This window comes from Sander vitreus, chromosome 2, assembly GCF_031162955.1.
Source record: "Sander vitreus isolate 19-12246 chromosome 2, sanVit1, whole genome shotgun sequence".
Lineage (NCBI taxonomy): Eukaryota > Metazoa > Chordata > Actinopteri > Perciformes > Percidae > Sander > Sander vitreus.
Window position 1 is genome coordinate 35,368,482 of NC_135856.1, and position 23,162 is coordinate 35,391,643.

The 23,162-nt window shown below is 40.6% G+C and overlaps 1 protein-coding gene across 1 annotated transcript in view; it reads left to right on the top strand.

Moving 5' to 3' along the window:
* Window positions 1–23,162, top strand: part of LOC144528480 (uncharacterized) — an 85,462-nt gene that overhangs the window by 54,329 nt on the left and 7,971 nt on the right. The window contains exons 8-14 of the mRNA XM_078267085.1: window positions 1,939–2,057; window positions 2,976–3,323; window positions 10,602–10,668; window positions 18,716–18,839; window positions 18,996–19,086; window positions 21,622–21,727; window positions 22,024–22,097. Coding sequence (XP_078123211.1) covers window positions 1,939–2,057; window positions 2,976–3,323; window positions 10,602–10,668; window positions 18,716–18,839; window positions 18,996–19,086; window positions 21,622–21,727; window positions 22,024–22,097 — 929 coding nt within the window. The remainder of the gene's footprint in view (window positions 1–1,938; window positions 2,058–2,975; window positions 3,324–10,601; window positions 10,669–18,715; window positions 18,840–18,995; window positions 19,087–21,621; window positions 21,728–22,023; window positions 22,098–23,162) is intronic.

Consider the following 23,162-nt stretch of genomic DNA (forward strand, 5'->3'; position numbering starts at 1 on the left):
TCCCAGGACTCAGAAATAATATTCATCTTCAAAGCATGAAACACCACAACACTCATCCTGCAGGTTGCAGTGGCCCAAAGGCTGTATATCTGCACAGGAAACCTCTGTGATATCAACAGATATCTGCTGGTTCATATTGAATTATTTAGAGGCTTTTTGCACCTAATGTCTTTTTAGCAAGTGTGATTAGCAAGTGTGATTTGTGAGGAAGCCCAGTTGGCTATGGCTGAGGAGAGCCTCCATGGAGCTATAAGTGTGATTTTTGATGATTGTCAGTCTGTGACATCTGTCAAATATTATATATATATATATATATATATATATATATATATATATATATATATATATATAGCTTGAAAGACGCTCGCTGATTAGCTTACAACGCTAGTATTTGGGGCACAGGGAAAGTAAAAACAAATCGCTATTTTGTACCACTAAAAACATCACCAAACTTCAACGGTAGCATAATGAGGGTCCCTACATGTTAACCGAAGCATTAAGAACTTTGTAAGTTTATTAAAAAGATACATTATAAAGACACTCACGTTCATGTTTACATGCCGCCGCCGTCTTGAAAACCAGTCATGACTTACAGCTGGCGATATTATTTTCGGGACACGGAAAAAAGTTTCAAGTACCGCCCTGTTTATCAGAGAGGGGAAATCTTCAGACTGTACAAAACACTGCGTCTCTTGGGTGTCGCGACACAACAGGTCCCACTCCGTGCAACACAGACACTCTTTTTCGGTGGCCATAGCTTCACAATGTCCGCAGGTACACCACCAGTTTCCCGAAGTACGAGGCTGTGTTACGGCATTGACTACCGGTAGCTCTCTCTCTCTTGTAGCCCTTTCACGCAGCTCCTGCAGCTCTTCGTTCAATAAACTGTCTGTACACTTACAATGTTCTCAATGCTTCAGTTAACATGTAGGGACCCTCATTATGCTACCGTTGAAGTTTGGTGATATTTTGAGCATTTTTAGTGGTATAAATAGCGATTTGTTTTTACTTTCCCTGTGCCCCGAATACTAGCGTTGTAAGCTAATCAGCAGTCCGCGCTAGCTTCATTCAAGCTACAAACACATTCGATTAGCATGAAAACATGTCCCAGAGAGCGACAGAGTGGGTACACATCTGTTAATAACCCCTAGGTTCGTTTTGCGCCGGAATTGTCCTTTAATATGTAATTTAGCTTTAGCAATAATGTAATTTGAACATTAATGGAGAGAGAGAGAGAGAGAGAGAGAGAGAGAGAGAGAGAGAGAGAGTTTGATGCTTTGTCAGCATCGTTATTGAAGATTTCATGCCGATAAAGCCCCTTTGAATTGAGAGAGAGAAAGAGAAATGTCTCTCGGTCTCTTTAATTGCGTTGTCTCTGGTAATGCACTCCTTAATGCACACCCATGGCCCATCACACACACACACACACACACACACACACACACACACACACACACACACACACACTGGCCATCATTACCACACAATCCCATGATGCATCTGTGTCAGCCTTGAGCAGTCAGTAGGGCGTATTCTCATTTAACAGATGAAAGCAAACGAACGAGACGTGTGTGTGTGTGTGTGTGTGTGTGTGTGTGTGTGTGTGTGTGTGTGTGTGTGTGTGTGTGTGGGCAGGATTTTTATGTTTTCTGTGTTTGGATGTTGTGGTGGTTGTGTTTAGACCCCAGATTGACCCACATGTGCATGTGTTGATTTGCTTCTTCTGTTTTCTTAAGTTTACTTTTCACATATTGGTTGTTATTCTATTCAGAGGAAGAAAGAGTGTTTTGTAGTTTTAGCTCAGACCCTGCTGTGGTTGATACTTTACACTTTGTTAATTGGCTGAGTGAGTATTCTGTGTGTGTTGGGAGGAAGTGGATACCATGTTGAATGTTGCACCTGCCACCCACACACTAAGAGGTCGCCGTTCTCTTGCAGTGGACAAAAACAAGCCTCGGGAGGCGCCGGCAAGACCAACAAACACCAACAGCAGCTCACAGGTAGCAGCACCTGGAGGAGGAAACAGCCAGAAAAAGCACCAAGCACCACCTGACCTGGTATGTCCTCTTCTTTTTTAGGTTTTGAGCTTTAAGATGCAAATTCAGCTCAGTCATGGGCAAGACACTACATCAGTGACCATTACTTAGCGAGATCTGATCGATGAAAGAGGTGTGTTCCTTGACAGGAATATTTAAAGTGGTTGTGGTGGCTATTCCGTTTCAAAATTATAGCCACTGCCCCAGCAATAACGCACCTTTGTTCCTTTGTTGTTGATCCAGGCATGCAGTTGTTGTTTGAAAAATAATAATTAAACACAAATATCCTACCTATAGAAATAAATCTTTATGATCCTACCAAAATGTTGTAGGCTAATGTTGCATGTGTGTGAATCAGGGAAAATAAACAATACTGATGGTTTCTTAAATGATATCAAATAAGATGAAACAGGATGACTACATGTGGTTAAAAAACTGTGTTCTGGTCTCAACTAAAGCTAGGACTTCCAAAAAAAACAACCTCCATCCGTGTTTCCATCTTCCCTTTATCAGTTATACCACACCCACAATTACTATGGTGTGGCCGATTTGCCAATCAGTGGCCTAGCTGTCAATCAAAATCAGTGGATCAGAACTATAACCAAAATATGGGAAATCTTCAAATAATAACTATTGTTCTTTAAATATAAACAAAAACTGCTTTTTTTGGCTCCTACAGTGGTAATCCACAAGATCCTTATATCTGTACTTAGAGTTTGTCTACTTGTTCTAAGAATTCCTGTTTCATGTGTCATCTTCTCATGTTAACAAAAGAGTTATGAAGACCTTATCTCTTAAATGTGGTTCAACATTTTAAAAAGGTGACTCTTCTTTACTAACTGCTAGTGTTTGGACGCAAGTCTTTTAAGATTAATTTTTTTTAACCTATTGAGCTAAAATCCTTCCCTAAAAGTGTGTATGTTGTTTTTACATTCTTAGGTACCAGAGGTGGTGAATGCTAATGCAGCAGTGACAGCAGTTGTCCCAGTACCAGAAACAGAAACCACCAACACTGGGTCAGGCACCACTGGAGCCTCTGGTCTTGGGTTTAAAGCAAAAAACGGGTCAAGATCCAGCCCCAAAACAGGATCCCACCTACAGAATGCATCCAAGCCTGGCACAGCCAGGACTGTTGTGGCAGACCGGATGGTCACTGCTAAACAGAACCAGAACAAAGAGCAGGCAGAGAAGAAGAACCAGGCTATCAACCAGCTGAGAAAGATGCTTGTCCAAGGGAATAAGAGAGTGGAGGCTCTGGCTACAGTCATCCAGCATCTCTTCACTGAGGTACTGACTTATTTCTGTTTACAAAGCATTAAACAAATACTCAAACTACCTGCTGGGGTTTTTTCACTGCATTAAAATAACAAATGTTTTACACATCGTTATATTGGCCTCAATTTTAAATAATACAGAGAAGGAACACACTGTATGGTTGTGTGACAAACCATTGCTGATGTTGGTGATAATGCTTTGGTATTTAGGAAAGCTTGAAGAAGTACTGTAAAAGCAGTTTTTAGGAGTGTTGGCAAGAAAGGCCATGCAGGAATCAGCCTACACTGCAAATATTGCCAGATAGGGACTTTCTTTGATGAAAGAACCCAGTGAAGCTCCTACCTGCCAGATATGAATTGTAAACTCTAGATTTGACATATTGGTGACAATGGGAGGTTAACCGTTTGAATGTTGTAAGACTTTGTTAAAGACAACAGTGACACCACTCAGCTTGTCAGCTAGCTGACATTAGTATCTGGACAGCTACAGTAATCACTTTCCTGTCTAAGCATGTCTGGTTTGCACACAATCTACAACCTCTGATTTTGTTAGGTGGTGCCTCCAAAATCATTTTGATCTTAACTGTGACCTATGTCAAAACATTAAAATGAGCTGGGAGGAAATGTAGGGATTTCAGTGTGGCTTTAATATATACAGTCGAGGCCAACATTATTTTCTATACTTTAGTTAGCCAGCTAAAGCTTGGTTCAGCTTTAATGAGTGGATTCTTCTCAAGTTTACTGACACAGTAAACAACATACAACAAATATACTATTCAAGATTCGACAGGGAAATTCCCAATGTTGCAGCAGCAAAGGATAGTGCAAAAAAGTACAAAAAAGTCACTCTAAAGATACACAAAGAAAAAAGAAATACAAGTCAAGTCAAGTTTATTTATATAGCATGTTTAAAACCACCAGAGTTGACCAAAGTGCTGTACAAATTGAAGTGCACGGCACAACAAGTAAAATCAAAGCAAAACGAGTCATAAAATAACACAAATAAAATAGCAAGAAAAGCAAGAAAAGTATAACCCTACAACATGTAAGAATAAAAGAATTTTAAAATAACTGAATAAAAATAAATAATTATTAAAATGCTAAAAGCCTCTAAGAGCAACCAAAGGCCATTGAAAACAAATATGTCTTGAGATGTGTTTTAAAACTATCAATGGAGGGGGAACATCTGAGACAAAGTGGAAGATTATTCCAAAGCTTTGGAGCTGCCACAGAAAAGGCACGATCTTCCTTACCCACTAACCTCGATCGAGGAACAGTTAAAAACAATTGATTTGAGGATCTAAGAGGCCTGGAATTGGAGTAGGGGCTAAGGAGTTCTGAAATATTCTGGGGAGCCTTTGTTTTATGACTTTAAAAACAAATAAAAGAATCTTAAGTTAATAAGTAAAGAGAATAGATAGTAAACAGTTGTATCTACTGAATTGCACAGACACATTAATCACGGTTATCAATCCTGGTGTGTGTGTGTGTGTGTGTGTGTGTGTGTGTGTGTGTGTGTGTGTGTGTGTGTGTGTGTGTCTGTTTTGTCCATGTGGTCTACTGGGACCTGTGCTGATTGTTTATGTCATTTCTCACTGGGCTTCCATGGCAGCACGATTGTTTACGTCTTAATATTTAGAATATAAAAAAATGTCTTTGTCTAGTGTGGCTGTACAGTAGGTTCAGTCTTATTTTTTAATTAAGTTTTCTCTGAATGGAACTTGCTCTGCTGTTCAATGAGGATATTTTGGGTGCAGCCTGTATTGTACCTGCTGTTACTAAAAAATAAGAATACTGTTTCTGGTAAATAGGGTGGATCTACAGCATCACTTAGTGGGGATGGGTCCCTTTCTTCTGCTGTAGCACCACACCACTTTACTTTAAAGGCAGATAAGGTGGATGTGTTTGTTCATGTATACAATATGGTCTAGTGCAGCTTCAAGGGGGTAAATGAGTGGAAACTATTAGTTATCTGCACTCCATCCTTCCCCTTTGGCAAATTAGAGCAAAGCACCCACAGCCTATAATTAAAGCATCACTCACAGTTGTTGGTAATATAGAATGTTGCTTTTTAAGGTGCTGATTGAGATGCTTGTCAAGGAGGAGTGGAGCAATGACTGTTTTTTTTTTTTTTTTAAGATTATTTTTGGGCATTTTAGGTCTTTATTTTTATAGGACAGCTGAGCGTGCTCTACCAGGTGAGCTACCCAGGCACCCCTGAGTAATGGCTGTTTTAGTAGGAAGCGTTGAGGCAGCAGGGATAGGCTTGTTTATTAGCCCACCCCTAGCTGCTATTACAGTTTTTTCCAATTGCTAAAACACAGTTTTGCAAACTAGGCTGGTTTTATTAAAATACTTAACACAATTCACAAAACCACACACCCAAACTGCAAAACGCTCATATATCCTGCAAAATGAAGCACTGCAACCAAAAACTACATGTAGCATTATCAAAATCAAACTTTTGCACCAAATGGCACACACTTCATATTACCAGATTTTTGTCTAACCAACTACACACTGTTGGGCATAATGAAAAGCACTCTCATCTTTAGTATGCTTTGCCATAATACTACTAAAATAGTTCAAATTGTAGACAGAACATAGAAATATTTTGTGTGTGTGTGTAATAAATCCCATAAAAGATATGTAGGTTTTGTTACCTCCGTAAGACTGCATACCCTTTTGTTAGGGGGGGTTAAACATGAAGTCAGTTTATATTGTAGTGGGATGGTTTCTCATGAGTTAAAGGCTTTTGATTGGCCTATTCAGGCACCAGGATGCGTCAATCAGAGTCCCGGACATAGATAGGCTGCTCAGTAAATATTTGCTGTATGATTACAGAGACTAGTAATGTTATGTTTGCACATCATAATGGCATGGGAAATTAAAATGAATGCACACAAACACACTTAATTACCAAAGTATTTTAGGTTCAGCCACAATAACTATCATTTAGCTGGGCACACCTTATCCAGTGTGTAAAACCCTTCATTAGACCTGTTTCCTCATGCGTGTGATTGTTTGTGTTTGTATGTATATGAACTCAGCACTTTGGATAGATCTGTTGTCACTTTGAACTTCATTCTTTATTCTCTTCTCTTTGGTGCTGTTTGGTTGAACTGGTCGTGTTTTTCTTGTGGTGGAAGGGCTGCTGGGGGAGCACAGGCAGAATAGCTAATAACTAATGCCTTCAGTCAGTGAGGCCTCAGGGGATTTTACAAGCACACACACACACACACACACACACACACACACACACACACACACACACACATACATACACTTGCATGTCTCTCTCTGAGGGAAAGAAGCTCATTATCTGTTGAGGAACCTGTTATCAGCAGTACTAACCTGCACACATACTCTGTGTGTGTGTGTGTGTGTGTGTGTGTGTCTGTGTGTGTGTGTGTGTGTGTGTGTGTGTGTGTGTGTGTGTGTGTGTGTGTGTGTGTGATTATTAACTGTTACACAACTCTCATCAGCATCGGCTTTTTGAATCAGGCCGGATTAAAATGGTTTTGTTTATTAGGATAAATGCTGCATTACTGTGGCTATTCTCCAGCATATTGTGTAACATGTAAAGATCAGCTGAGAGAGCTTTCAGAGGTTTACAGTGCAGGAGTCTTCCTGACTGGGTTATTGATTAGATGGATGGCCTGGTGGAACGTGGAGGTGAAGGGGGAGTGATAAATAGAAGGAAGGAAGGAGTGGAGGAATGCAGCAGCTGCAGTCAAAGCCCTGAAGCTCTTGATATGTGTGTCTGCGATAATGTGTGTGTTTTTATCTAAAGCATGAATACCAACGCTATCTAATCTGCCCTACACACTTGAAAGGTGACTGGTGAGAATAAACTGCGCACTTGATGCAGAGCTACTTTCCCCTGGGGGTGGGCTGTGGGTGGGCTGGGGGTGTTAGGTTTAGTGAAAGGGGTTGGGGCTTAAGTTTGTGTGGGTGGGGTTATCTTTATACTCCACTCTGAAAAGCATACTGCTATAACGTTTTCAGTACAACTTCTTTATCTATTTTGCGCAACAGTGCAGCCATTTCATATGTTGGCAACCATTGATGGCTGCAAGAGGTCTAAACAAAGGACTTTAGTCTATATCAACGACGTTCCACTCCCAGGATTGCTCCGGTGACGCCGGAAATTCCACCGGATGATGTCTTTTTGGCCAATGTCCGTTTCCTTCTGCTTTCTTTGTGTTAGAATTTTAAACTCTGGTGGATTTATGAGGACTATGGTTAACTGCTCCTCAGATCTCTGCAGGGTAAATCCAGATAGACTATCTGTCCAATCTGAGATTTCTCTCACACGACTAAAACAACCTTTGAACGTACACATGTTCCACCAAAACAAGTTCCTTCCCGAGGCTATTTTGTTGTTTTGCTGAGCACGGTTTAGCAATTGTGATTGGTTTAAAGAACCATCAGTAAACCAGAGCATGTTTCTCTCCCACCCCAGAATGCTGTATGGACTAGCCAGACCCTCCTCCGCAGCGCTATGGAGGAAGGTCTGGCATTGCAAGACTGAAAGGACTTTAATACCCAGAATCTAAGGAAGTGTAATTGAAACGCCTCCAAAGCAATGGAGTGTCTTAAGTTAATTCATGGATTATTTATGGATGCCAAGTATTTTAATTTATTTTAATTTGCCATTTCCACTTTTCCTGGTTACATTTAGTAGATGTTGATGTAAATGTACACAGTTTTAAAACCAAATGAGATAAGTTACAATAAAAGTTAAGTTAAAAATGACAAATCCCCTTGTGTCAACAGGGGGCGCCTGGGTAGCTCATCTGGTTGAGCAAGTGCTGGTACAGAGGCTCCGTCCTCGTTGCAGTGGCCGCAGGTTTGGTTCCGACCTGCGGCCCTTTGCATGCATGTCATCCCCCTCTCTCTCCCACTTCCCTGACTTAATCTGTCCTATAAATAAAGGCAATAAAAGCCAAAAAAAAAATCTTAAAACATTGACAGAATTTTGTGGTGTAAAACAGAGTTCTACCCTGAATTCAGGAAAATGTTCCAGCTTTTGTTCTCCTCTTTGGTGCTTTAAAACCTTAAGTTTGTGCTAGTTGGAAAGAAAATGTCTCTACACTTTCTTTAACCTTCCACAGACTGAAGTATTTGACTAATTAATGTAAGTTATTTTAATGCAAACTTTAAACATACAGAGAGACAAAGAAGTAGAAAGTAAGAAAAGATATGATTAAAGACAAGAGAGGCATGAGGTAAATGCAGATACACCAGTTTTTTGTGTAAACAACTGATGGGGAACAAGAGAAAGGGAGATAAGTATAAAGATAAGAAAGGAGAAAAGAAGGTGGTGCAGAAATAACTTGCATTCCTCTGTCACACACAGTATCAAGGCAGAAGGAGGAGAAACAGATGGAAAGAGAGGGGAGGACAGGGTGGTGAACAGGTAGAGAGTGGGAGGAGTTGAAGGGGCTGAGTCAGTAACAGAGTGAGAGAGAGAGAGAGAGAGAGAGAGAGAGAGAGAGAGAGAGAGAGAGAGTGTGTCTCATTTAGAAGGAGGGCAGAGAGAAAGAGAGAGTGTGTGTGTGTTCGTGTGCGTGCGTGTGTGTTTTTTGCAGTTTGTGATGTCCACTGGTGATAAAGGTAGGGAATTAGTTAGAGAGAGAGGGGAAGAACAGAAATACATTTTTTTAAGTGTGTGTGTGTCTTCGTTCACCAAGACATGGGCTCCACGGCCAGCAAAGCACATGTAAAGCCCAGCAAGGCCCCCCCTCATCGCCGCAAGAAGAAACGCAAGGTGTGTGTGTTTACTGCTGTAGATGGGGTTCTGCTTTACATGCATCTGCTGCTGCTCTTTTCTTTCTCTTCACTTGTGTTGGTCTTTCAGTCCGAGCTGTGATCAACAGGGATCAGGAATAAGGAAATCATCATGTCACTTTACAGGAATCTAGCTGCATGTACTTTCCACTATGTTTCACACATTGATCACATTAGCTGTTGGTTTCTGTCCAAGTTTAGAAAATGAATGCCATTGATAAGTTATGAACTATTAAACCAATGCCACCATCATCTTCTCTCTTACCACTCCAATAATCTCTCATATAACTACAGAGTTTACATTTTCACTGTTTCACAGAAACATTTGATCATTATTACAAGCTGTCTTTGTACCTTTTGGCTCTCTTTTCCCACTGCCTCTGTCTCTGTCTGCTCTTTCACTTTGCTGACCCCTCAGACAACAGATGGTCTTTATGGCTGTGTTTGTGTGTGTGTGTGTGTGTGTGTGTGTGTGTGTGTGTGTGTGTGTGTGTGTGTGTGTGTGTGTGTGTGTGTGTGTGTGTTTGAAAGCAAGAAGGCAGGAGCACAAATGTTCTGCTTCCGTTGTAAATTCCAGTGCTCCTGTTGTGAAGCTGCTGTTATTTTATGTGTGTGTTTGTAAGAGTGAATGTTTTGGTAATTTATAAAAATGTGGGACTATAGGATCATAATGTTCTGTTTTGGAGCGCACCAGTGCACTTTGGTTAACTCATTAAGTTCAAGTTTATGCTAGTCCACATGTTTACAAGTGTGTGTGCTTTCTGGTTTGGTGTAGGCAGCCTTACGTTGTGTGTGGTATATTGTAAAATACTGTATATAAAGGGCTTTCCTTTATGTCTGTCTCTATAAATTTAAAAAACATTGAGATAGACATTATTGTTACCTTATAGTGGGCTCCTGTTCCTTTAGGGCTGGGACTGGAAATTACAGTTTTCCTCAGGATGTTTTTTGTTGATTCTTAGGTGTTAACCTTAAAAGTTTTATTTGACTGGGAAGCTCTTTTTTTTAAACTTTTTCCAGGTCAGTTACAGCTGCTGTTGTGAGTGAGCAGTATAGAACAATAATAAAACAAACTCAGTTACAAATATTTTACTGTATCACAATCATTAACATCAATGAGTGAATACAAATTATAAACCAGAATGGCAAATGTTTTTGAAATCATTCACTGTTCACTATATAGTTCACTATATTGTGTGTTTACCATTTTGTAGTGTCGTAAAGTCATAGTAAGAATTATTTACCTTTGATAGTATACTGAAATCATCCCAATGCATGGTAGAAATTATTGTACAATCCATGTTTAACTGACAGAGCTAACTACCACAGGGGGAAAGGGGGAACTTAGATGGCTGCTGGATAAGAGAAATGACCTGAGTAGTGTACCTAACACACTATATAGTCCTCCACACTCTCTATATAGTATGTACTAAAGAGTGTATGACTTTGGACACAGCCTCAGTGTGCATTCCTCAATTTCATCTACTCTTTTGTGCAGCGCGAGGAGGCTTTGAAGCAAAAGAAGGGGTTGTCGCTGGAAGTGGAAAACCTCCGAGAAGAGCTGGGTAAGCACACGCTTCAGAAGGATCCTTCTACACATCCACACACCATCATACTATTATTCTACCAACTGCTAATTCATAGCCACTAATCATATCTTGTCTTGTCTTTATTCATCTCGCTCTCTCTCTTTTTCTTTCTCTCTCTCGCTCTCTCTTTCATTTGCATATGACACACGCACACACACGCGTGCATATATGAAGCTATCTAGGACAGGTCACTGTCATTCAAAACCTGGTGTTATTTCTGTTGTAATATTAAGGTGCAGCTGCTCCTCATTCTTAGCAAAGGCCCAGCGCAAAAGAAGCCTCTGCACAGGCCATAACCTGTCAACATATCTGTCATATGCTCTGTGCACCTGTGTTTGCATGGGATTATTATGTGCACATGAGGACTTTTACATTATACATTAACATTAACATCAATAAGTTGTTAGGATTTCAATCTTGGTACATTGCTTAATTACTATAAACATGTTAACCAATCGAGAAAATTGACAGCCTGTAGCAGTCTCCACGTTGCATTGACAATGTCTGTGCCACTGGGTAGGATTTTGAATGAAATCTAGTTTGCTGCTTTACAGCACAAACATAAATGGCTTCATAGCACAAAACAGTAAATACAATACCGTTCAAAAGTTTGGAATCAGCTGTTATATTGATGTTTTTTTTTTCTTTCCTTAAAGGGTAATTTCAGCTATTTTTATCCTAAACCCTATTTTCCCATACATTGGTGTCTAATTGACTAATGTGAACAAAAATCTTTGGAATTGGTACAGTATTGAGCTATAACCGGCAGCCGTGATACAGGCTGCAATATAATCATATAGGGCAAATGCACACCGTCAATGTACGTCCACCAAAATTGCTGTTTTTGCCACTGACATTCTCAGATAGTTATTGAAAGTGTCTGACAAAATTATGGAAAGAATCTAACCTTTTTGTTAAAGAGTAAGATCATTTTTGCTTAACCAGAAACAGCCCTAAAATCGCTATAGGAATCCTTTTCATAATGTTGTCGTACACATAGAATAATAATCTGAGCATGTCATTGGCAAATACAAGCACTTTTGTGGCTGTAAATTGAAGATGTGCCCATTGCAGCTTGTTTCGCTGCTTCAGCGGTCTTGCTTAATCCTGGATAGAGGTTAGATTCTCTGCCCGATCCCGAGCCTGAACTGGCTCTTCCCGCCACTATCCTCCGTGGCCGGGCAGGGCCCTTGAGGGCATTTGCATCAAGCATTTGTGTTTTTTTTAAACATTTGTGTTTATTAGCCTAATTGGGTGGGGAGAAAGCTATGCCATAATCATGCACAGTGTCTCCCACCACTTGCACGCATCACACCGGGCCTGCTGTGCTGTATGGTGTAGCTTAAGTGCAACATGGAGCTTAAAGATGTAAAAAAAAAAAAGAAAAACAGGAGAATTAGCCTACCTTTGAGCAAGTTTGGGGTGCATTAAGTGCGGCACGCTGCTCTCCTATGACAGCAAAAAAATGGGGACGATGAACAGACACATGAAGCAGGCTCGCCATGGCAGAAAAGATGATAGTCATCCTTCAATGTCCTCTTTTGTTACTTCTCTAAGCATACCCCTTCTAAACAGATTTCTGCAGTAATATATATATATATAAAACTAGGGCTGTCAAAATAACATAAAAAAATAGACGTTTGACCCGGAGCCGTTCTAGCCACCATTGGACTGTAAAATGAAGGAGGGAGACGAGCATGTTCTGCCTGGATTATTAATTGGAACATTTACTTGTAAAAATGTCTTCCTGCCAACCCTGGCTACCGAAATCTGGTGCCACTGATATGTCTGCGCTTCTCTCTGATGCTCTGAAACAGATGATACAGGTAACACAAACACCGCTGCACGTGAAGTTAGGTAACACTATACTCGACAGCAGCTAACGTTAGCCTACCGCTAGCTAGTAGCTGGATTAAAAACGGTTAAAATGCTGACAGCTAACGCTAAACGGTGTAAAGTTTGACTGTGTTTCACTGTAGAGGATTTAACCGGTATGCAACAATCTGCAGCTGCTGTCGGAGAAACAACACAGACGGTGCGTTCAATGAAACTGGTAAACCACAGTCTCATGGTGCATTTGAAGTTATTGTAAATGTCCTTTACCATCTGGTGGTTGTTCTTGTCGTTCAACAGAAATTTACTAGTGAAATAAGTTATTGTTATTGTTATACATTATTATTAAACATTTCATTTTGACCATATGGCCTTAGCAATAAACAAGCCGTTATTTAATGTCACAAACTGTTGTTTAGTACCCTTTTTTTTCTTTTCTTTTTTTACTTTCTTAAAAAGTATTGGTTCAGGCACCGTTAATAATGTTTCATTTCAATTAATTAATCACAGAGTATGTAATTAATTAGATTACATTTTTTAATAGATTGACAGCCCTATATATAACACATACACACATATACACACACAACAGAAGAGCACATCCTGAAAGCCTTTTTTTGTTCACCATCACTTACTTTCTAAAACACCCCCTCTCCTTCCACTTTTCCTCTGTTCATCATTCGGAGCAGCAGTGAATATAATCTTTTCTTTTACTGCGTGTTGACCTTTGGCTCTTCTCTTTACACACAGAGCTGAGGAATGTCAGCAATGTATAGACCCCTGCTGTCACACACACACACACACACACACACACACACACACACACACACATGTACACTCTTTCTGTTAAACCCTCATAGGGTTAGTCTCCAAGTCAAACTGAATGGGAAAGACCTGTTCCTGTCTCAGTGGGTAATTTTAAATGGTTTAAATTGTTTTCCTGTGAAGGTTTACAATGTAGAGTTACTGTAACACAACTGCTGCTGCAACTATTAGGATCAGGTTAGAGCAGCATTCCTGCTTCCTCTGCTTTCCTCAACTTGTCTCAATAATCCTGAAATGACATTATTTTCTAATCAAACGGTGCTTCTAAAACATGCATGTTTGATAGGAGGTTTATACTTAGGAAGACTTGAGGTGAACAGGAGGACTTGAGGTGAACAGATTACAGTAACATTGCTTCTTATGTGATCAATGTTTGCATATGCATATATATAGCGTAACCAAATGTTTAGTTTTATAATAGCTCTCTTGTGTCTGCATCCAACAATATAGTTCTAAATACTATGGCCTGAAATGCTTTGGCTTTCTTCTAAACATGTCAGGTGCATTTTCTTAATCGCTCTCTGTTTTCCTTGTTTCCTTGCATTTACTGCCTCATGTTTTCATTTTATCTGAATAAAAAAAGTAAAGCCCTCATACCACCTCATGATCGCACAAATGACCCCCAGGTAGACATTTTTATACTAGGGGAAGAAGAGGGGTCTCTTCTCAAATTATGTCATTATATTACACCGCCCCCTGCTAAGCACCTGCTGTTACACACACACACACACACACAGACACAGACACACACACACACACACACAGAGTTTGTGTTCTCCAGTCTATGATAGAGAGCAAGCTTGTGTTAAAGCTCAGCTGTCGTTGGCTTTGTGTCTCCATCAGCATGGTGACAGGCGCTTTCACTTGCACTATAGAGCTCCATTTAGAGGGAAACAGCAAGTGTCCCAGCTACAGACAGTTGTTACCACACAGTTATATAAGGTAGAACATTATTATTATTGCAGGCACAGTCAATGTGTATGTACAGGGGCTTTGATTAAATGTACCCTTTTAAGTGATGGCATCCATGTGTCCCTGGTCCCTACTCCTCCAATACATAACACGCTGAGTAGTCTCGCATTGCCAGACCTATATCCACAGCGCTGGAGTAAGGTGTGGCTACACAGCACATACATTTTGTGATAGAAGAAAAAATGCTTTGGGTTATTCTATTTCTTTAAACCAATAACAATCTTTTTGGACGGCGCTAGGCTTTGTACGCAGCGACGGTGGCTCTGCAAAATGGTCTGAGGAAAGAACTTGAACGAAAACTCCATATACAATATTAAATTAAGTTAACTGTTACCACAATACAGTAACGTGAGCTATTAAAATTAGCTCAATACATGGTTTAACGTCATTTGCTCTTACCAGTGTATCGCCGTGTGTACTTCGTCCACAACAATCGGTCCCAAAACGCCCCAGTTAGAGAGGAAATGAAGTAAACATATTCTTTGGAGATCTTTACAATCATTCCCCGAATGAACCAAGCAGGCCATCCTTACTGCACAATCTAAGTTTTCTTCAAAACTTGCCATTTTCAGCGTGTCGCTGCTAACTCGAAGTTTGTTGTTGTTTCTTGAAGCGAACAGAGTTTGAGAATGGCAACACATAGAGAGCGGAAGGTTCTGACTACACACTCACACACAGCAGTGTTAAGTCATTAAGTGAATATCCAGGTTATACCGGGTCTCCCCATATTCACGAGCGGGGAAGAATGGGAGGAATGACAGGAGTAACTCTTCCTCCGGTATAGGGTGACCAGATTTCCCGGAACTAAAACCGGGACACTTTGCGCGTGACCGTATTGCTTGTGCACGCACACGCACATGCACACGCTTTTTAACCTGAACATGTGCCAGCCCAGGTCAGACATAGACACAGACAGAGTAGACACAGTTTTGCCAACAGCACACATAGGCCTACTGCTCACAACATAATAGGGTATCTCAGTTAATATTCATGAATGTTCTTGGTATGAAGCCTACATATCTAAGAAATAATATTAAAAGACATTGAGTGAGTTTCATGTGGGACCAACTTTATTTTTCAGAATTAAACCCACTGAACTTGTGAAAAACTTCGTGAAAAGGTATTTTTGATTGCATGGCACTAAACAAATTATTTGGAACTGCTGCCACAGGCTTGAACTAAAGTTATGGTAACACTTTAGTGCATGAATTATGAATTCATGCATGAATTAATTCATGATTTTTGCATTACTTCATTCCTTTATATCTTATGAATCATCAGGAATTGACATGAGTTCATAGCCTCTCATTCATGACCTCATGCATGAACAACACATCAACTAAAGCATTAGGTAAGGTGGGTACAACATCATTATGCACAAGTTGTGTTCAAATCAGAATTTGTGCAGTGATGACCGCATTTTTTTGAAGAAAAATAAATAATCATGATCGTGCTTAATAAATCATAATTCATAATGATGTGCCCACTTACCTAATGCTTTAGTTGTGTTTTTCATGTATGAGGTCACGAATGACAGACTAGGAACACGTCAATTCCTGATGATTCATGGGATATTAAGGAATGCAGTAATACATAAATCATTAATTACATAATGCATAATAATACATACATCAATTAATTAATTAATGCATGCATTCATGATAATTCATGTACCCTTACCGTAAAGTGTTACCAGTGTTATTCTAACCAACAACAACACACACACACACACACACACACACACACACACACACACAAATGTAATCTCATTTGATAGAGCAGAGATTGAATTTGCTCAAGAATTAATTTGTTGGTTGAGCCTACTGTGAAATTGCGCACAGGTGTCAGGAAAGATTGGCCCGTGTGACAAGTAGCGCCTTTAAGGTGGGAATGGTCATGCGGTTCCTTTCGTCAGTCCATGTGTTGTTCATGAGCGAAAAGATCCGCTCAACGGGAGCATTTGTGCCCGGTAGACACATGGCGAACTGACATAGACCTACATTTTTGAACGGAAACTCCCTGCTTTCGAAATGCGCGAACATTTCCACCCAGTGGCGCTGTGTCCCTTTCTTTCACTATGGTCTATGGTTAAAACGAGACAGATAAGAAGAGGCATTGCAACAATGTTTACAAATATACATTGTAATGCTGGCTGCACAGATTATGCAGACGCAGGCCGGTACGATTGACTGACACACACATTGTTAAAATCATACGCTGGACGCTTTATTAGTCTTTCTACATGGGTTTAGTTAATGACTGGGCTATAATAAGACCACGTCAGCTATGTAATCGCTGACAACCGGGACACTTTGGTGTAAACCGGGACATTTTAGCGTCTCGACAGGCTTTTGTCGGGACTCGGGACATGCAACTCAAAAGCGGGACTGTCCCGGTCAAACCGGGACGTCTTGTCACCCTACTCCGGTACAGGAGGTGACGCTCTACCAATGCACAACTGGCTTTTCTTGATTTGTTGATGTCGAAATTACACAGACAGGCCACCGAAATTAGTAAAATTTAACAACTGGATATTTCATTTACACTCTCTTGTCACAGCATAGGAAAGCACAGTGCTCTCGCCAGACAATTGACAACTTGTTCGGATCATTATATCTGTAACAAGTGTCACCCAGTGTCAGGTGGAATTAGCAAGCTAACTTTGTTAGCTAATTAATATTAACGTTAGTCAACGGCTGCAGCGGGGGCTGCTCGGTCCCTCCACTTTTTTTGCCGAAACACAGTGTTGACAGCCCCGGAGATGGACAATCTGTTTAGCCATTTCCCGATGTACCGCTGATTCAGGCATCGCTGTTTTGTTGTATGGTATGGTTTTGTTGTATGGTAACGACCACGACTCACAGCGCTGACAAATTATTTCCGGTTTAAAAACAATGTGCAGATGCTTAACCTGATCATACTCCGGTTATATACTGCATATATGCACAACACGGTCTCACAGCAGTTCATGTAATTGTCACGTTATTTTTAATCTATTGATTTGTGTACAACAACACGTTTATCTCGTTTTTTTCGTGGTGGCCAGCACGAAATGGGAACCATCTATTCAGAGGTTGGGTTTAGGAAAAAAACAACGGGGAAAGGACGCCTCACACGGTGGGAGACGGCCGCGGGGGACGCGCGACAATAACGGGACGGTTGTGATTAGGAAAACAACGGGGAAACAAAACGCCACACGCACACACCAGTCTCCCGGGTGAAAGTCCTGTATTGTTTGACCCATCCACCACCACGACCAACCTCCCTACGCGGCTTTTCATACTACTCCCTACCGTATTCGTGCTGTGATCACGAAATATAACTCCCATTGAAATACATTACTTTACATTTTCCTGCTGGCCACCACGAAAAAAACGTCCCTGTGAACACGAATTAATAGATTAAATAACGTGACCATTTCACGAACTGCCGTGAGACTGGGTTAATATGCAGGAATATCCCAGTTACTGAAGGAGTTATGAGAACTCTGATTTTAATCGGGGTAAAGTGTTTACATGGCGTTTGAGAAATCAGGGTATTGCCTTAACCCAGATATAATCGTTTTTTTTTATCTGCATGTAAAAACACTAAGTGAGTGAAAGATCACTGCTGTAAATCTGGGAACTTTGGTAGTCCAGGAATTCTTTATCTGGATATTTTTACTTAAATCAAAATGGCGTGTGATGATAGGTAAAGACAGAGGGAAGCAGGCATGTGCTTGTGAGAGTTCAAATTAGTAATGAGAAGAATGAGTCTTGCTGCATACTTCTGAGCTGACTTGCAGATGTTTCAGGGTTGGATCTCATGTCTGCTGTAAGAGTAATTGAACTGGAATGTGGTTGTCAGAGAATGCTGAAGAACACACACACACACACACACACACACACACACACACAACATCTGTTATTCATTACCTGTTGAGACACTGACAGTTCCAGGCATGTCCAATCTCCGTATAGTCTGAACTGACATAATGTGATATGATGATTGTATCAGTGTATGTTATGGAAATCACACTTTATAGCAACATTGTGTAAGAATCTGGATTTTTTGGGATTTGGCGAACCCTACAGTTTTAGAGTGCAATTCACTTACACTGTCGTAAATATGAACAGCTGTACATGTGCATGTGTTATGATTACACTACACATGATCAAAAACTACAGAGACAAGATGGCCACCTTTTTATTTCGCTCTCCCCAACTAAAAGCCTGTCTGAGATTTAATTTTGTCGGGCGGCTTCTTGCTCGGTCACTCTCTCCTTTTCTCTTCCACATTTCATATGAAACATTTATTCCCAAACACAAGTCCAGGTACTTTAAAGGGTCCTTGAAGTGTTAATAGTCAGTAGTACAAATTAACATTTCCTCTCGCTCTTCTTGTCTCCTTTCAGTTTCATCATCACAGTGCTGCGACCGACTGCAGAAGGAGAAGGAGGAAGTGCGCTTTAGCTTGGAGGAGGCCTTGAACAGGCAGGAGGAGCACCACAAGGAGGAGCTAGTGCAGTTGGAGGACAGGTGTGGCATTCATCTCTGCTGCTGTGCTCACAGCTGGACACTCATCCTCACATACATGTGATTTTTATAACTATAACTCCTCAGTGTTACCACACTGTGATTTTACTGTTCTCTGGATGTAATTTGTGTCTATTTGTATGTTCCTCTGTGTGTCAGATTGAGGAGTTTTTACCAAACAGAGTGGGACAAAGTCCACCAGACGTACCAGGAGGAGGCTGACAAATGCCGCATGTTAATGGAACAGCAGGTCAGCTCACTCACACACACACACACACACACACACACACACACACACACACACAAACACTTCATAGGGTTAGTCTCCTGACCTTAGTCTCCTAAGTCAAACTGGATGGGAATGACCTTTTCCTGTCTCAGTGGTTAATGTTAGATGGTTTAATTTTTTTATCAAATGTTGTTAGTCACTCTTCTGTGTGTATACAGTAACAAGTAGTTGCATGTTTGTCTTGTAAAATATTCTTCAGCCTAAGTCTCTCCTATAAAACCAAGTTTTATTATGAAATAATGACAGTTGAACACAACAGGTGACAGAGACAGCACTCAATGAAACATGATATGTAATAGGGCTGCAAAATTTATCAAATTTTAATCACGATCACGATTTTGGCTTCTCACGATTAAATTCACGTGATGGAGCGATATTTAAAATGCTTCATTCCGTTCATAGAACGCTCTGTATCAAGTTTTTTTTTTCCAAAGCTACGTAAACCACTCTCTGAACATGTGCCTCCATGAGCCAGTCAGAGTTGTTCCCTGCACCGCGCAGCTTAGTTTATATGTAGACAGTCACAGAGGACAGAGTAACATCATAATCACCATAATCCGCGTTGCTATTTCGTCCGGTAGATACCGGGCATCGGTGCCCTATTGGCACCGGATTTTAACATGCGCCGTTAACATGAACAGAAAATTACGTTACCTGCATCTTTTCAGGGCAAACGCACATGTTTGGAAAGCGGTCGCACAACAGCTGAAATGGCATACTCCATAGTATCTTTCAACAAAGGAGGAATGTAGCACAATAAGGATGTATTGGCAGGAATGTAGCACAATATGGATGTGAAAGCAGTTATAATTAGCCTATGTGACAATAAAATTTGTTTTGGTTAAAATCAACAAATAATTGTGAGAATTAATTGTGATCAATATATTGATCAAAATAATCGTGATTATCATGTTGGCCATAATCGTGCAGCCCTCCATGTAATTGAATGCATTGATCTCTCTGAATCTTGAACATTATTATCTAAGATGATGGAAACACCAAAGACGCTGCACAGAGCTCTGACTGGAAACAAAATGTCTCTACTGCTTCTTTGAATTACTGTAAACACCTTGGACATCATCCTACCCTCCTCAGACTGAACTCTTGAGTCTGTCTTTTCCCATCTTGACGTTTTGACAAAATTAACGTGTTTGATATTATTGTAAATTTTAAGTCTTGGTAGTAAAATGGTAGCCCGGCTCCGCCCTCCTACGTACTTCCACTCAATTGTCATTTCCCTTCAGTACTCCGCCTGGGTTCGCAGTATATTCTTGGGTTTTCTCCGGCCAAATATTTGGCGGTCCAATCAGCGAACAGAGGGAGTGGCTGAGAACAATGACATTAGGACGTGCATGAGAAAGATGCGAGGGAAGCCATTCGATCCGTTGTGGCAGCAACGCTGCCGAATATCCAGAAGTTAAAGCCCGAGCAAGAACAATATTTGCTGAGTTGTGTTGGTGGCCATGATGTTGTGGCACTCCTCTCCATGGGGTTCGGGAAAAATTAGATTTTCCAGCTCGCTCTGTTAGTGGTGAAGGAGTTGGCTAAGGCTAATGCTAGCGATGCTAATGCTAAATATAAGCCGATAGTTGTTGGTCTCCCCTCTTGTTGCACATGCGCATGACATACGTCACGACCAAACGTTAGCGATTGGTTATGGCAGATCCAGAGTGGCTCTGGGCAGATCCAATAGTTTTAAACTTCAACAGAGTACTTTCAAGGAAGTTAACACTTGTCAATGGAGAGTGGCCAGACTCTCTGTACAAATGAAATGTACGAGAGTCTGGTAGGCCCAGGCTAGTAAAATGGTATAGTCCGTGACTAAAACTCAGTGACAATGTGATGTGGGACGGTGTCACATTTAAGTCATTTCAAAGTCTTCTATGGTAGGCATTAGTTTCACTTGGCTTTGCTAATGGCATTTTTCCATTACATGGCACCTACTCTACTCGCCTCGACTCTACTCGCCTTTTTAGGTTTTCCATTATGAAAAAAAAGTCCCTGGTACTAGCTGACAGGTAATTTGTTTAGTATCACCTCTGTCGAGGTTCCAAGCGAGCTGAGGCGATACCAAAAGGTGATGTGAAAACCTGCAGACTACTGATTGGTCGGAGAGAATCGTCACTAATCACTGCGTCATCATCGCTAGCAACAGACGGGGGTGTCCTGAACAGACCCCCATTTTTAAATAATTTAGCCAGCGGTGATTTATTTGCTGCCTCCAGCTTCTTTTGAAACTAAATGTGTCTTCTGGCAAACAGCCACATGCCGAGAATCAAAAACACTACACACCTTCCACATTCTGTGTGTGTGTGTGTCGCGTTAGGTCACGGCAGTTTTCAGTCACGCTTGCCTCACGCATGAGGCGATACTAAATCTTCAATGGAAAATGGAGGACGGGGCACCGCAGCCGAGTCGAGCAGGGCTGGTACTAGCGGTGATTAAGCGCTATAAAGTAATTTGCACACCGCCCTAATTTGCATCTTCATCTTTCAGGTGGAGGAGCTGAGGAGCCAACAGGAAGCAGAGAGAAAGAATCAGGAAGTGAGTCACAGCCAGAATATGGAGTCTCTCAAACTGGAGTATGAGACCTCCACACAAGGTGTGTGCAGGACAAATACATACCACAGCTTAATATTTTAAATATTATTACAATATTGTAAGTTTACCAGTCTAACACTGTCATTCATAAAACTGAGGATTATCTGAAGTTCTTTCCATATTTAATTGTACTGTGTTGTAATTAATTGCTTTAAAATATTGAATGAGTATTTTCAAGATTAGTCATTACTGATTAGTCCGTTGTTTTGCTCGATCACTTGATGCTAATGTGTTTGTGTAAAATGTTAAATTAAAAATAAATAAATGTGTGTTTGTGTATATGTTTGCGCATTTCAGAGCTAAAGAGGATCCAGCAGACAGACCTGGAGAACCTGAATAAAACTCTGAAGGAGACTGAAACATCTCTCTCTGTAAGAGACGTTCATATATTAATATTAACACAAAGGTTTCAAAAGATGCTTTTAGCAATAGTTTAGTGAGCCCACAAATGGATACAAGAAACTTAGGAAGAATAATGCTGCACAGGAAGTTTCAGAAAGGTTTTCAGACTTTTTTTATGGCATCAGGTTTAAATCATAGCTTGCGAGAGCGATAAAACACGCTCACGAGCAAATTCTATCATTTCACATGCGCAGATATCACTCTGCGCACCAATTCAACAATCAAGAGTTGTACAGGCAGCTGCAAGCGTGAAACAAAACATAGGGAGAGGGAAAGAATGGCACCTGCGTGTATTAAACTAAGCAGCACGCTCACAGAGCAGCCACCACGTGCCTGTGAGTGTGTCTCCAAATTCTGGAGGCAGGTAGCAATTTAAAATATAAAAATCAAATGGAATTGATGCTGTAAGGGGGCTTTCACATCCGGGACCTGGGCCCGGATCTGACTACACTTGACCCCAAAGGCCAGTTTGTTTAGTTAATATGAACAGGGCATGACGTTAACGTTTTTCCCAAGGAGCATGTTTTGGGAATATTTTGGCTTTATGCCTACACCTGTTTGCAATTAAGCTGCAATTGAGGTTCATTGGACTAAAACATGTTTTGACTCCCTTTTAAAAGTGTCCAGTTTACTTAATACTTATGATCAAGCCGTAACTTTCTGACTTAACAGCTTCAGGAAAATTATATTTTACAATTCTTCATATTATAAACAAAAATTCGTTAAAGAATCATTTTGTGACTTTGCAGGGAAAATCGGACCCGGGCAAAGGCATTAATAAAAGCTATAATAATAATAATAGCATTCTTTTCACTGTTAGTCTCATTTACTGTTACTGGTCACTTATGATCATCAGATGAAAAATTACACATATAGTTACATACATATAGTAACTTTAACAATGTAGTGCAAGATAGCACCGTAAATAAAGGACTGTATAAGTGTCTCTCATCCGTTGTGTTGTTGGGATATGTGCGATAAATGTCCGGAAATTCTTGCCGATCTATGTAACCATATAGCCTACCTTTAACATT